The sequence below is a fragment of the Mus pahari genome, chromosome 9 (genome assembly GCF_900095145.1).
Source record: "Mus pahari chromosome 9, PAHARI_EIJ_v1.1, whole genome shotgun sequence".
Taxonomy (NCBI): domain Eukaryota; kingdom Metazoa; phylum Chordata; class Mammalia; order Rodentia; family Muridae; genus Mus; species Mus pahari.
The window spans coordinates 19,410,917-19,427,664 of NC_034598.1; the positions used below are offsets into that span (position 1 = coordinate 19,410,917).

The 16,748-nt window shown below is 38.3% G+C and overlaps 1 protein-coding gene across 8 annotated transcripts in view; it reads right to left on the reverse strand.

Annotated features, from left to right (window-relative positions):
- Nucleotides 1-1,641: 1,641 nt before the first annotated feature.
- Nucleotides 1,642-16,748, reverse strand: part of Fam184a (family with sequence similarity 184 member A) — a 113,625-nt gene continuing 98,518 nt past the window's right edge. The window contains exons 14-19 of one of the 8 annotated variants that reach the window (XM_029542398.1): nt 16,023-16,207; nt 15,433-15,579; nt 9,481-9,598; nt 6,636-6,740; nt 3,836-3,870; nt 1,642-2,178 (exon numbers count right to left, since the gene is read on the reverse strand). In XM_029542398.1, coding sequence (XP_029398258.1) covers nt 2,097-2,178; nt 3,836-3,870; nt 6,636-6,740; nt 9,481-9,598; nt 15,433-15,579; nt 16,023-16,207 — 672 coding nt within the window. In that variant the 3' untranslated portion in view covers nt 1,642-2,096. Of the gene's footprint in view, nt 2,179-3,667; nt 3,871-6,635; nt 6,741-9,480; nt 9,599-15,432; nt 15,580-16,022; nt 16,208-16,748 lie in introns of all 8 variants that reach the window. The other 7 variants (XM_029542395.1, XM_021204838.2, XM_029542397.1 and 4 more) reach the window with 7 other exon arrangements.

A 16,748-nucleotide genomic window follows, 5' to 3' on the forward strand; every position in this document is an offset into this window, starting at 1 on the left:
AGAGAGAGAGAGAGAGAGAGAGAGAGAGAGAGAGAGAGAGAGAGAGAGAGAGAGAGAGAGAAGCAGAGCTATTAACCTGCAGAAGAACATGACCTATAGTGAGCTGGGCAGTACAACTGATACCCAGGCCTATGGTAATGGCAGTTGAGTTGTGAACATTCCATCTTGGAGAGAAGAGGGGACTTAAGACCCACAGAAGATCTTTGCTTCTCATTCCAGTCACCACTCTCTCCTACCCATCCTCATGAAAGCAGTTAAGAGATTTTTAAAAATGACTTGGAGTGATACATTTTAAAAAGTTTAGAATTACATGTTTTTTTTTTTTTTTTTTAATTGTGGTGGATCCTGGGGCTCAAACTTAGGCAAGTCAGAGAACAACCTGTAAAGAGTCATGGGTTTGAACTCAGGTCCAACAAGTACTCTTGACACTGAGCCACATCCCATGCGTGGGCCTTTTGCGTGGGCTTTTCTGTGGTGCAAGCTTCCCCTGCATTAACCATCTCATGTGATCAACTCCAAATAAATTCATTTGGGAAGTAGATTTGGTAGAGTCTTTGGTCTATTGCTTCCTTCCCTTTTGGGATGAAGAGACTTTTTTTTTTAATGTCTCTAAGGAAGTCCCAGGACAAGCCCGTTTTGATTGCTGCACTGATCTGAAGCTCGCGCACAGCACTGCAGCCATCAAAAGATTTGTTGACAAGAGTTCACAGAAACTACTTATTAGCAGGTAAAAGTGACTTAACATAACTAACTTTTTTGGAGAAGTCTACTGATCTTAGAGTCACCACAAAGTATTTGGCTAAGGTGGACTAAAGCTTAAGTGAAATGTGGGGCAGGAGAGAGGGCTCGGGTGCAGCACTTGCTGCACAAATGTAAGGTCTGGAAGAGTTGGGGGGGTCTTAGGAACTCATATAATTGCTCGGAGGGCAGGGTCGTCCACCTGCAATTTCAGTCCTGGAAGGTGGTGGAAGGAGATCAGCTAATAAGGCTCGTCACCTCAGTGAACTCTAGGTTTGACTAATAAATTCTATAAAAGGGGGATGCATGATGATTCCTGACATCAACTTTAGGCCTCTTTATGTATGTGCACATACGTGCATACAGAAATACATGCACATAGACACATACACTCATAAAAAGTGGATTAAAAAAAACCAAGTATGTCATCTTATATGTCAACACAAACCATGCTACTATGAAAACTGGCAAGCAGGCATTTGTTTTGTTTTGAAGACAGGGTCTCACTATATAGCCCTGGCTGGCACTAATAGACCATGTTGGCCTCCAGTGCACAGCAATCTCAAGTGTTGAGATTAAAGTATGTGCACTACACCTGGCATAACCTTCCTTTTAAGACAAATTATAGTAGACCTTTTTTACATACCAACTTTGGCCCTAAATAATATTACTCATAGATACTAACTTTATTGAAGGTTTACATCTCATGTATCAGAATCAAAAAAGAAAAAAAGCTATAAACCAACAAGAATTTATGCTCTCTTTCTCTGTCTCTCTCCTCTCTCAACTCCCCTCCCCATGCCCTGAATAAACTCTATTCTATACTTAAAAAAAAAAAAAAAAGAATTCATATACTTGAAAGTACACAATTTACATAAATTTTTTTATTCTGGATTTATAAATGTTAACAATTATATAGTTAGAATTATACACAACAATGGAAGATAATAATAAATTCCCCTATATTGATATTAAGACTCTTGAAGTAACAATTTAAGATCATTAGTGCAGTAAAACTTATTGACAAGTCTTATACCTGGTATTAAAAAGTGTTTAAAGCACACTTGATAGAAAACAACCACGAAAAACATTTGTTCTAACAAAATTTATTATGCAGTAATTACAAAGATTAAGACTTCCATCTAAAATAAAAATAATTGTTATAATTACACACATAATATAGTACCTCAGAGAGTGATTCCAATAAATATCACAGGAAATACAGTGCATTTTCAAATCGGAGAGACAAACACTTTCTCATTCACAGTGTTTGATGTAGAAAGGCCTGTCCACATAATGATTCCTATGCAGTCATGCTCTTGGAACAGTCCACACAGAGCTGTGCCAGCAAAATTCAGTCAGAATGTGAAGTACCGGGCAAACCACTCCTGGCGCTGGGGGTCTGGAGAAGCCACCGGGGAAGCTTCACTCTGAGGAGGACTGAATTCATAAAAAGAGAGACATGTAGCCCAGGATTAAATGGTTTGCAAAGCAATGGGAAAGCAATGAAATACAAGCGTTGATTTCCACAACTGGTACCCCACGTCAGAACTGGATGTAAGGACTGGCTACTCTGCATTAGTGCTTCCTCTGAGACCAGGAGTTCCAGTGGCAGCTCACGTGAACTCTGTGACAGAGGAGCCACATCACAGCTACTCTAGGACAAAAAGTAAACTACTGGCAAAAACAACAGTCTCATCTTTGAGGTTTGAAAAACTGAGTGTTTGTGGGAGAGAAAAGCAAACAAAATAGTGTCCCCTCTTTTGGCAACTTTCCCCTTTAAAATTATCAGGACCTGGCACAAGGGGTTGAGTCTCATATATGTACTCTTCACAGTAAATCAAAGTATAGTTCTTTCTACTATTTGCATATTTACATTAAGCTTCCATCATTCTATCCGATACTTCAAAGAGCGCATTAAAGTCTCGTTTTCTTCCTACTTTGCAAGCTCTAACATCTTAATTCTATCTACCTAAGGTTCTTTGGGCTACTTAAGAAAACAAAAGCATCCCTACCGTCTTTGGGGGAATTACAAGGCACGCAACAATGTGTTATGGAAAGTCCAGCGGTCAAGTTCCTTGAGCTCATGCACATGCATCTTACTGATACCTGAACACACCCATGCACGGGAAACAAGCAACACAGAGTATTTAGCAGGAGACACATTCAGAGACAGCATCGACTATTTTTCATTGTCTTTTTTTTTTTACTCTTTAGTCATTAACTACATTAGAGATCACTTAGCTTAAAAACAGAAATATAAACCCCACTTGTAAGACTTAGTAGTGGGGTTATTAGGATTTAGAAAAAATAAAAGAAAAATTAACTTGAATAAAATAGTAATTTTTAATTTTAATCATTTAATGACTTAATAATTTCATTCCCTTCAAAATTTACTTAATATATTTAATCAACTTGGAGGCAACTTTAAACTAGAATTAGTTTAAAACTGGTTTGTTTCTAAATGTATTTGAATTTAACTACAGCATTAAGTTCTCAGAGCTTAATTTTCTTTTAATTTGGCCATATGTATATTTATGTTAGTAAGCCTGATAAAAGGAAATATATATGTAAAGCATTAGAAATGAAAAATTTAATAAATAAAAATGATTTTAAAGTTCTAAAAATTAAAGTTTGCACTAATAAAATCTTGGTAAACTATAAATATTAAAAATTCTTAGCACATGAATTATGTGAACTTTTAGAAAATTCACTACTGATAAATTAAAAATAAAGTCTTTGGACAATGTAAAAACAGAGTTTTCTAGATAGGTCATAAAACATTTTCAAACTATCTCATGTTATTTTTTTTTAATTTTTTTTTTTTTTAGTTTTTCTGAGTAGTGGATTTCTGTAATGTAAAAAGGGAAATTTCTTAAGTTAAAATCGAGAAGAAGGGAAAAAAAGCTACTGGTGAGACGTGGCTCACCTCAAAAATGTCTTGGGCTCTTTGGGTGGCAAAGGCTGTGGAAGAGGCTTGCTGCTGTTGAACTCAACATCATGGGCTGGAGAATTGGGAATGGGTTCCAGACGGGTAGGATGTCCATTGCCCATGCCACTGGGTTCCAGGGCACTTAGATTGGGAACACTCACAAACCTGTTTGCTGGTGACTTATCATTCTTCTTCTTTTGCTGCGTTAAAAATAACACACGTGAGAACACTCATTCCCTGCACAAGAGCCAACAAAGAAAACAGGAAGAAGAGGAAAGGTAAATTTGGTTTGGAAATTTTTTTGGAAATGTTGTGTCAAATTGTGATGTTAAAATTAACCAGTGTTACCCAAAGTGTGGTCTGGGGATCCTCGAAAGTGCTCGTCTACGTGGAATCCTCAAGGGTAGACATGCTACCAGGGCAGAGAGCACGGGGGAAGGGACATTTAGGAATGGGTCATCTCCAATCTCGAACCACACAGAGGACTAGGGGAAGACCAGGTCAGAGTATACGGTGTAGGGAACAGAGAGGTAGGAAGTTCCTCAAATACCACAAGGGTAAGTGGGTTTAGGCTAAACTTAGGAGGCGTGAAGTTAAGTCTAATATTAAAAGGGAGGTCCGTGAACTTTGTCCATCTGTCAAAGAGAGGCTGTTCTTGCCTGGAAAAAAAAAAGGGATACAAGACTGCTTGGCATTGTAGTTTGAAGAAATCTCACATTTCTACTGAAGATTTAAAGCGGACTTAAATAATCTCATGTTAAGTCCTCTGTGACATCTTTCTAAAGAGCGATAATTAAGTATGTAGCATTAAACCTACATTTTAAATTAACTGGCAATATCATGAACTAGCTCATAATATAAAGGCTAAAGACTAGAAACCGATTTTTTGCATCCAGTCAGAATTTAAAATGAGGAAAAAAAAAAAAAAAAAAAAAGGAAGCCAAATGCAGCCTTGAAATCTGTCAGCTGGCAAAACATCACCTTTAGTCTCAAAGAATTATATTCCTAATTTCAAGGATTGATGAGTGGCAACCCTTATGGAGAATAAAAATTAGTACGTTGTAAAAGACTTAGAATATTCTCAGATTTTCCAGGTGGATGCATACGGATGTTTTTCCTTGCAAAGTTATTTTAGTTTTAAAAATGGAAATAATTCACATGACAGACCTTTTACTTCAATTAAAATGATATAGTCCCTGTGGCTGTCTCTTCCTGCCATACCCTGTGACTGGCAGGCAGGCAGTCTATGATACAGTGTACCCAGCATCAGAGAAGAGTGTGAACACTGGAAAGCTTATCAGCAATCAGAAGCAGCTAGGAGCTTCTCTCAAACACTGCAGCTTTTGCCTTTTCTTGGTTTACTCTGGAGATGGCTTAGGGTTTTAAACAGGGCTCAGGGTTTTCGTTTGTTTTGTTTTGTTTTGTTTTGTTTTGTTTAAGAAATCAAAGAGTCGATAGCCAGGTGTGGTGGCCCACACCTTTAATACCTGTGCTCTCTGAGACCAAGGCCAATCTGGTCTCCATAGTGAGAGTAGCCAGGGCTGAATAGTGTGACCAGCTCTAAAAACCAAACCCCAGATAAAACAAATGAAAAAGCAAACAAACAAAAAACCACACTTCTGGTAAAATTCTAAAGTAGTTGTTTTAAAGCTGAACAAAGTATTCTGATAAAATAAATGCATAAAATTCTAGTATGCTTTGTCTCTGAGACATGCACACAATTACTACAACTAGTATGTATGTTTAGTGCACAAGTGTTAAAGTGTTTTCATGTTAAAAGCTATGGTATCTTAATTATCAGTTTGAAAAATAAAATTAAAGGCAGGTGGGTACCAAACAACTATACTCCAAGCAATTAGGAGGTAGAGGTAGTCAGTAGTTCAAGGCCAACCTTGGCTATAGGGTGTGTTTAAAACCAGCCTTGACTGTAAGGTGAGTTTAAGGACAGCATAGGCCACATGAGACTGTTTCAAAAATCAAATAAAATGAAAACAGCATTAAATTAATTCTGCCCATCCATTCAATTATTTATGGAGAGTTTTCCTCATGGAACTCTAAAGACAGAGCTATAGCTCTTTAGTTTGCAAAACATTAAGTTCAAAGTGTAGAGTACTGATGAAGAAAGAGTAAATTCAGAATTCTAAACAGAGAAATTGTATAAACTTTGAAAATAAAATTTCTGGGTGAAAGCATAGCAGAAATCAGCACAATGTGAAGCAATAAAATATGGATTAAAAAACAGCTTTAACATGAGCTTTATTATATTACTAATTTATCCTAAGAGATTCATAATCCATGTGAGATTAGTATATACACTTATTTAGTCATTACTTGATTTAATTACAGAATAGTTTAAAGAAGTATGATAAGGTTTTACAATTTAACACATTTATTGAATACACACTATGCCTAAACACTAGGGCTGTGTGGGCAGGGGACAATGATGTACAAAAGTTAGTCAGATCTAATTCAAAACCTTTCCATTGTTGTTGTAAGAGAATAATAAAGAATCAGAAATGGCCATACTTAAATTGTCAAGAACATTCACAAGCGGGAAAGTGACACTTACAGGGTCACCTTTAGTTATGCTGGAAGGCCTGGAGCTAGGAAGAACTGTTGGAGTCTGGGGCTGAACTCTCTCTGATCTGCACAGAGGACTATGCTCAGGAAGGAAGTGACAAGAAATTAACTTATGTCAGAACTTTACTTTTCTTTAGGAATATGAAAAAAATAAAGGTAGAGCCGGACTGTTTCAATATGAATACAATATTTTAAGGATCTAAATTCCCAGTAAGTGAGTAGCTCATTCTGAATTGAACAATAAAGAGGTAATGACTTGAGCAGGAGGTCATTCTACTTCAGAAGACATTTTGGACAGCTTTAACCTTATGCTGCCTGTTCCACATGAGCCCATCTCCCTCTGGGTTTAAGTACAACCCTATTTCACAGTGTCTATGGCACATACCTTAGCCAATGGGTTAATAACACCAACAGTAGGACTTGTGTTAAATATTTTGTTGAAGTTAGTTTCTCGATTGACTAATTCCAGCTGGTAAAATTTATTATCCTCCTATGCAAAAGAATTATAAACATCCTTTCAACATTTTCTGTTATAGATTTACAAACTTAAAATGTGTGAGTGCCATTTCATTAAAAAAATGAATGAAGTATAAAGCTTTATATATTTTGTTTAAACATCTCTAGACTTGATTGCCAGTGTCTCAAATGTAGCTAGCAGGTCACTTTTTTAGCACCTTTTAAACCTTGGGCCATACCCTTTAATAGCCTTTCATTCCTGTCTACAGGATCGACTAATGTCCTGTCTCTCTGTGGTGCCTACTGTGGCATCTGAGTGGGTTTAACTCGTACTCGAGGTGTTGTGTACATGCAACTGTAATGACAGGAATGAAGACAATACTGAAGAGACACATGCCTCTTTTATCGGCTACTGGAATATTGTAATTAACAATGATCCCCAACAAATTGGAATTTCCCCACAAGTTTCATGGCTCACAGAAGGAAAAGGCAGAGATGCCAGACAGAGAGAACTTGTCTCCAAACAGCCCTGACAGGTTGTCAGATTGCCTTGAAGGAGGGGCTAGAGCTAAGACAATGATGGGAGACCACATCTTGGCCAGGACTGTTATGTACATCTCTTTCACAGCCTTATGTCAGGACCCCAAAGATGGGCACTGGGGTTCAGGGAAGAGGGTCAGGGGACTCATTTCTACCTCTTCCTACTGTAGCCTCATGTGATATATTTCTCTTTTCTACTTTTCAATATTACTTGTCTGTTTAATTGGCCTATTGAGAGTGGGTAACCACGCCCACTGTGTTAGGGCTGCCAGAGCCAGACTCTGACCTGAAGGATTTTTGTAACCTACATGTTTGACTGGTTTCCATATATAGCTATGACACTACTATGTATTATTCTCCAGTACCGGAAAATGGATTTGATCTCATCTGGTCTTTTCTTTGAGATAGTGATGTATTATACCAAGGGTAAAGGAAAAGTAAATGGCCATTACAGAGATAAAACCTTTCCTTTTTGAGAAATAAGAAAGATATGTTAAGCAATTTAGCAAACAGACTGGGAAGGGCACAGCAGATGGAACGGTATGGGTGAGAATGATGGCTGTGTTCAGACTGGCCCTGACTCCAGTGTAACCTAGTAGAGTAGTCCCTTGCTAACTCTTCCTTTCCACCCACTCTCAATTCCATTACAGGCCTTGCCCCACATGCTTTTAGAGGTGGTCAGAGAACCACCCTGTTGTAGAAAGAGTGTGGAAATGCTCCTGGTTACAAAATTGGATCTGCCCTCTGATGAGCATAAATGCAATTGTATCTGTAACATTCCAAGTAGTAACTGGAAGAATAAATGGCTACTTGTAGGCTATAGATGAATACACGTGCTATGCTTGCTCACTTTGTAAATGAAACAGCAGTCTTCCATGTCTGCTGCTGTTGGGAAGAGCTATGCTCATATGTACCAGCCTTGGAAAATGGGGTGCTTAGCAGAGTGCAAACCACAGGAAATGGCACAGCCTATTCTTGGGCTCCCTCTAAGAACCCTAATCCACCCTGGAAGTTTCAAAAGGAACTTCATAAGTCTCAAAAAGAACTTCACAGTCTTGAAAACAGATGGAATTTTCTAAATCATAAAAATAAGTTTAAAGGATGTTAGAATATTGGTCTTGTGCTACGTGCTAACATCCAAAGACTTGCATTTATTAGTGACAACGAAGAGCAGCATTTTAGTTACTGACCAGGATATTATAGCATTTTAGAAAATTCTGAAACATTTAATAAATTCTCAAACATCTGTATAATTTTTTTATTCTCAAGTAATCATGGTTCTAATGAAGATAGAATATTTTAGAGTCATATTATTCTTCACCAGTGGATTTCTGAGTGCCCTTGCTGCTGAGCATCCCTGACTCCCTTGATAGTGCACATCTCTGCTGAGCACCACTGACTCCCTTGATAGCGCACATCTCTGCTGAGCATCCCTGACTCCCTTGATAGCGCACATCTCTGCTGAGTACCACTGACTCCCTTGATAGCGCACATCTCTTCTTAGGCTGGACCACAAAACCTTCCTTTCTGTTTGTTTGCTCCTGCTCTTGAGATGGGTTCTTGCTGTGTATTCCAGGATACTCTTGAATTTAATATGGTGCTTAGGGTGGCCTCAAAGTCAAGATCTTCCCACCCCAGCCTCCTGAGTACTTGCATGGCTCAATATCTCTCTGGGTCGGTGTTTGGTGGAACACACTTTAGGAAATGAACACGATTCATTTGAGCCAAGCAAGGTGATGCCTGCCTGTAATCCCAGCCCTTCAGAGGCTGAGGCAGGAGAGTTGCTGTAAGTTTTAAGAGCTCCATAGCATAACCATTTCAAAACAAAACAAAAAACAACCCACCACCACCAACAACAACAACAAAAAGGGGGAACTAACTGTAAGTTGACAATGCAGTCTAATTCACGGCCATGTTAACAGATTTTTCTTTGTTCTAATACTGTATGTACAAACACATCCCTGTATAGACCAATAGGATGTTAACTATTAAGTGGTAAAGACATATTATTAAAATTTTAGTATGTGTTAAAAGTATTTATTTCAATATAAACACTGAAGAAAAGGGTAAAGTTCCCTTATTCTACTGCCAAATTTAAATGTGAAATTATAGCTTAATAAATGTGACCACAATATACAGATTTTATTTTCCATTTTCCATTAGCATTTTGCAAAACTGCTCCCCCATTGTCTATTGATTACTAATACTGTTGTACTAAAAACAAAATATCTTACAATGAGTTTCTTTATGACCTGGTCTCGTTCTGTAAGCAGGGATTTTAATTCTGCAATCATCTGTATATCTTCTGGCCTCGATTCTCTCATTAGATACTTCTCTTCCATATCTTCTAGTCTACAAACAAGAAAACCTTTATCTCACCAATACAACTCACGACAACATCCTGTTGTAATAAATACCTACATCCTTCAATTAGTTAAACACACGCAGATTTATGGTAAGACTTGCAAGCATGATAATGTGATTGCCCAACAGGCATTAAGTACTCTATGGGTTGGTTATGTTTGGGAGGATTTAGCCACTTTAAGTCATGTGTGAATGACGTGAGGTGTGCTTTGAAGGAGCTGAGAAGCCAGACGACACAAACTTTACAAACGCAGGTCGGGCATTATTGTGAGTGGTTACCATCAACACGATGCTGGGTGGTGACGTACATGACATATATAAGGAACAAGAAAAGATACCAAGGGAGGGAGAACAAAAGACACATGAATGTCACCCTCTTGTCTTGGTTTGTGGGGAATGCAGTTTTAAAACTCTCCATTATCAACCAATAAGAACAAATTGTTCAAGGCTCATCAGGGAAAAAAAATAATCACATTTTCTTGTAGGCAAACTCATTCAGTGGTATTTACACACACTGGAAAGATTATACTATCTATGTGAGAACAACAACAAAAAAAGGTGTTAGGGCTATGTGCTGAAGCAGCCACAAGATGTCACTAGAATGCTGCCTCTGGTTAGAAACATCTTGGATGCAGAGCTACTTCCTATGGCTGTAAGAGAGTTGGTAGACACTAGCCAAACCCATCCTACATGTAGTAAAGCCCTATTTGTTTTCATTGCAGAAGAATGAGCAAGTTAATCAAACAAAGTAAAGTGAATCTAAAATAATCATCTTCAGTTTTGGAATCTCCTTTTGTTGTACAGGAAAGATCTCCCCTGCTCAAATGTATGCTTCAGTTTAGTTGAAACATTCTTCTTACTATTATTTTTTGTTTGTTTTAGACAGGGTCTCATTATGTAGCCCTGGATTGCCTGGCACACACTATGTACATCAGGCTGGTCTCTAACTCACAGGGATCTACTGACTCTGCCTTCCAAGACCTGGGATTAGTACTCTACCTCACCTAGCTTAGTTGAAACTTTTAACCTCCATTATTATAAGCTAATTCTCCCAACAACATAATTTTACATCAGCAACAATTTTAATAAAAACTAGATAATAATGAAGACATGGTATTGACAAGAAGCAATCTATAAGTACAAATAGGAAAGCATTAAAGGAGAGAACAAGAGACTATTATGAACTAGGTAGAACTTAGAAATATACAAGAATCTCATCCATCCTTCTACTAGGAAGGGAAGGAACTTAGTACCATTCCTACATCCACTTCAGGACAACAATGGTTTTCCTGCTATCTGGGCAGTTCACTAGACCAACAGTGCTTCTAAAAGACTAAGTGCAAAGACTGACTGAGAGATTGGGGGTGAGGAGTTCTAAGATTATATATGTCCTGTTTTTCTTTCTTTTCTTTTTCTCTTTGGCACAGAGCCTCACTTTATATTTTGGATTTGATGTAAACTCAGAGATCTTCCTACTTTGGCCTTCCAATGCAAGGATTAACAGGCAGGTACTACACTCCCAGCTAACCTCTGATCCTTCTGTTTGTTTCTATATTTCTTCTTTTGTTTTGTTTTGTTTTGTTTTGTTTTGGTGTGTGTGTGTGTGTGTGTGTGTGTGTGTTTTGAATTTTCAAGAAGGTTTCTTTGTGTAGCCTTGGCTGTCCTAGAACTAGCTCTATAGACCAGGCTGGCCTTGAACTAAGAGAGCTCAGGAGTCCTACCTCTGCCTCCTAAGTGCTGGGATTAAAGGTGTGCGTCACTACCCCCAGGCTGGTTCTATATTTCTTAAATGAACTTTATAAAATATGCTCTTGACACTAATTCATAGTGAGGTCAGGTCTGTGAGCATTAATATGGTAGCAGGAATCCAGTTTTATTTTCATTGAGTTTTCAGATTATCATTAAAAGTAATACAAAGGCTGAATAGAAAGGAGAGGCAGAACACACGGAAGTGCCAATCAGGTTTACTGTTGGACTCTCACCAAGCATATAACCCCCCACCCCAGTGTGTGTGTGTGTGTGTGTGTGTGTGTGTGTGTGAGAGAGAGAGAGAGAGAGACAGAGACAGAGAGACAGAGAGAGACAGAGACAAAGAGAGAAACACAGAGAGAGAGAAGTAGGGAGGGAGGGAGGAAGAGAGAGGGGTAGGGTGGGGTGCAGTGTGGAGTGTGTATAGGTAAATTTCCCAGAGCTCCTAAACAATGCAGCCCTATACGAAATTATACAGAGAAACACTATCTCTGTATAACATTTCCCACGTTATCATCTACCTCATGCTGCATTATAGAACCCATCTGACAAGAAAATCAATGTCTAGAGACTGCAGACCTGAACAACGTCATCACCAAGACTCACATAGCCCAGAAATTACATTCTATACAGTCTGTTATTTATAAACAAAATAGAGGACTGAAGCATTTTCCTGTCGGACTACTATAATTTCCAGCAGACTGGATTTGTGTTAAGAAGCTCACTGCTAAGTCCAGATGTCCTCAAAGCTTCTGAAAATAGCCTGAGTGGTAAGTTTAAAAAATACAAACAAACAAAAATCAAACAACTGCAAAATCATTGGAGTTTTAGAGGCTAAGAGTTCAAGACAGCAATTCTTGAATGACAGAATACATTGTTTTAGTTAGGAAGTACTGGTCTCATGTGTAGAACTGACATTTCTCTCATAAACTCATAAACCAACTTTTTTTGTTGTTACAGTACAGTGAGGTGCTAATTTAAAGTAAACCTAACTACCCTCCTCTGCCCCCCCCATAAAAAAAAATCTCTTGCCAGGTGTTGTAACCCACATCTATGGATTACACTTGGGAGGTAGAAACAGGGAAAACAAGAATTCAAGGGCATCATGGACTACTGGAGGTCCTGTTTCAAAAACAAGCCGACAAAAAACAAACCCACAGAAACTAAAAAGACAAACATGAATCGCTTTTTTGTACAATAAATATTTCTAGACCCAAGCTACTGGGACAGTTTTTATTTCACTTAAACTTTCTTTACCTATGGAAAATGTCATTTAGGCAAAATTGAGTAGCCTGTTCTCTCATTTATTATCTTGTTTTTTTTTTTTTTCCTCCCTTTTGGGGTCTTGGCAATCAAACCAGTGTTTTGTGCTTGCTAAGGAAGCATTCTATCACTGAGGTATGTTCTAGACCTTGCTTGTTTTTTAAAACAAATGAAGTTCAAAACATTTAAAACTTAGATGCAAGGGGTTTTGTTTTGGTTTGTTTTGATTTGGTTTGGTTTGATTTGATTTTTTGGGACTGGTTTCTCTGTGTAACAGCCCTGGCTGTCCTAGAACTTACTATGTAGACCAGGCTGGCCTCGAACTCACAGAGATTCACCTGCCTTTGCCTCCCAATTCCTGGGATCAAAGGCATGCACCACCACACCTGGCTAGATGTAAGGTTCTTTAGGGGATAATAGTAAGACAATTAAATTTCCATGAAGCTCTAGGAGGATTTGAATACTCAGCACTCGAGAGTACAATTTCTAACAGTCATTTCAAAGACACAAAGACTCTGGCACTATTTCTACACACCGTTAAACCTGTTCTCCATTCTCCCTAGGAGTCAACAGGAGTTAGAGCAGAAGGGAGAAGAGAAGCTTCCAGCTGCTCCAGGGTTTCCTCAGCACCATACTCTGGTCTGCAGGCTTCGCATGCACCTCTACAGTCCCCCCTCGGCTCTCTAATAATTCCCCAGGGCTTTCTGAATCTGAAGCATCAAAGCCGAGGTGTGGGTAGCTTATAACACAACTGGCAACTCCAGGCTGCTATTATTAATTTACATTAACTAATTTGAATTAGAGTTTAAGTTCTCAGTCACACTGGCTATACACTTCAAGTGGTTATTATTGCTCATAGCTGCTAGAGTTGGAGGAGCCAGAACATTTTTATTATCATGTAAAAACCTGAGGGACAATATCAGTCAAAAATAAGTGTGTAGAATGTTTGTAATTAAACAAGGAACTACCTAAATCTAAAGAATAATTATATGATGGTAGCAGATAAAAACAGAAATGTGACTGGTTAGTGTGGGGCCAAGGCAAAGAATAAAATAAATGCCATTTCTAAAAAAGAAGGAAAATATTTTACTTATTAGTGATATAATTTTTCAATTATCAAAAGATCAAAATATAGAAACATTAAGTCAACATTTGCTATCTGTTAAAATTTCATAATGAGCACATAATAAATATCCAAATAAACACACAGTCTTTCCTTTTTGTAAATTAATATTCCTAAGGAAATGTCAGGACACCCAGACAAACACAGGCTGTTCTTTGTGTGAGTGTGCTGTTTCAGGATGTGAAGAGAGGTGCCATGGTACTGGCGGGTGCCTGGCATATTCCGAAGGCCAGGGAATGTGAGAGCAATGGTTCCAAGGCTGGTTTTATCTGCTTCTCACCAAGCATGTCATATGTATGCTCTGCCGCATTGCACGAGTCCACAGTGGCTGAAAAAAAAAAAATCTAAAAATTGACTGTAGTCTAAGCAAACAACTAATCACTAAGTTTGTGGAGATAAGGATTTTTTTCCTGCATTTTTGGGTACTTCACTAAGTGAGAACAGTCACAAAACATTCATGGCTCATTAGTATATACCTATTTCTGTGAAGAGGGCAAACGTATCTGTCAGAAAACGGGCCTGATCCCAGAGGACACTTGAGTAAACGCCAGCAGCCAGGGGCCTGGTGCTACTGTGTCTATGTGTGTTAGCACCTATGCAGGGAGTATTTGCTGAGACTGAGCGGTTACGCAGACAGAAGATGTGACAATGACATCTATATCTGAGGGAAGTAAACAGGTATAACAGCACAGATGCAGAGGACAACCCAACAAAGCCAACAGTCGGACAGTGCGGTGTGGTGGTGGTGACTTCATTGTTACTTTATGGAGGTATCTGGATAACTGGAAAAGTGACTAAGACATTAGCAGCAGCTTAGAGCAGATGAAACCTAAAATGACCTAAACCAGACCAGGGATTAGATCAGAGAGACAGACTGAATTCAAAGTGAGTTATCTGTAGGAGTTTGTAAAGACCCTGGAAAGACAGGGGCTGTTAGTCTTCTTAATAATCACTAAGAAATACATACTGATTTTTACTTAAATAATGGGGTTACTAAATTTGAGTGATTATTTGTAATGATTTTACTTTATAGATTTTTAAAATTAAAAAAACATTTAAATATTAATTGTAGGAATTCAAGCAGTACCCAAGTATAGGAAATAAAGTCTTTGCTCTTTTCTGTCCCTCCTATCTACCAGGTACTTGCTGAATGGACACATATCGTTTAAAGTGTATGTTTGCCTTAAAGGATGTTTTGGGTGTTGTAAAATATGTATTGTTAACTCATGCATAGGCTTATAACATTTCTTTTTTTTTTTTTCTCTTTGCATTATTTTATTGCGACCCCCCACCCCCACCCCCGCCCCGGGACAGTGTGACGGCTTTGGCTGTCCTGGAACTCCGGCTTATAACATTTCTATTGTTCACAATATACTAATAACTTCACATTATACAATGAACACACTTTGAGATGTCATCACGGAAGCCATGTACCAATGGTGTGTCTGGGGGAGGCATGTGTATTTAACAGATCCACAGCTGTGGCATCAAATGGAACAAATCACTCAGTGGCCTTATCCTAATTAACAAACATCGATATCACACTGCAATTACATCTAAATACAGTACTTATGCCTTCTTCACTCAGCACCATTTTTACTAGACTCCAACAGTTAGGCTGAGCTTAGTCACAGTGCTCCTCAGTTTATTACCCACACAGAATTTTCTTGAATGCGATATGACTTACGACACTTGTAAAGCTGCATTTATTTCCTTGAGTAGCTCATTAGTCTTATTAAAATCTGCCCGCATGATATTTTTCTCTCTGAGGTGGTCTGCTGTCATGACATCCAGCTCTTTCTCAAGTCTCTTGTTTAAATCTTGTTCATGCAACCTGTTTAATTTATTTTTAGTTAAGAAAACGTTATTCTGAAGTCAAGTTTTCACAATGTCTATCTATGTTCTACCAGATTTGAAATGCCCCTGTTTTGTTATAATACATGGGAAATTATTGTAAACAGCTTAAGATAAGCTACAGAGTTTGCTATGGGCTGCTGGTTAGTGTTAAAATTTGTCTCCTTTAATGCTTTTTCTAGTACAACTTTAAACATCTTTAATGATGGTCATTTTCCAAAGTTAATGAATAATAAATACATTATCAAAATGCAGACATTTTATTTTTCTAGATGATATCATACCCACCACACATAGTAAAGTGTGAACTGCAATGTATTATTACTAGGAAGGTACTAGTCACAAAAACAGGGACATATTGCTAAGCATTCTGCAGACATAGTTTAGACAACAACGCATCTTCTGCTGCAAGTACTGGCATACCTCATTTGCTGGTTGGATTCACTCCGTATTCTGAGAATTTCTTTCCCCTTAAGTTCCAGTTCTTTCGTTAGGGTATTTATGTTTTCATGCAGGTGCTGGACCTCCTTATCCAAGTCTGTGATGTGGTGCTCCCGGTGCCGCAGCTCGTCCTGCAGATCGCTTATCCTACACATGTGCTCCTTACTCTGCAAGAAAACACAAAATGCTAAAGGTTTTCTACACATCTGCTGTCTACACTAATGTGGCAGGCCGAAATGACAATTATGAGTATGAAATGTTATCATTCTAACAAGGCTTCAAAACCAAACTGAACTGCTCAAAATGAGAAACCCTCAAGGCTCTCTGTCTTCCATACAGCTAAGAAATGTTTATATGAACATAGTTGCAATATCATGGCTATGAGGGACCCAAAAGATTGTGAGAGCCTAGTTCACTCATTTTATAATGAGGAAATCACTACTTATAAGCGGATTTTTCCAAGATAGTTTATAGTCAATGTCAGGTTGATTATGTATATACATGTACATATATATCCAAGAATAGAATATGGGTCTCTTAGTAAATTGGACAGATCTTGTAGTAAACTGCTGGTACCATTGTCCTCTAATCTTAGAGGGATTTTCATCTAGGGAGGCCTCCAACACACATGCATTCCATGATTTGGAAAGGCAGACTTCGGCTGCTTTCATGGCTGTCCATATAGTTATCTATCTAGGAAGGATTTAC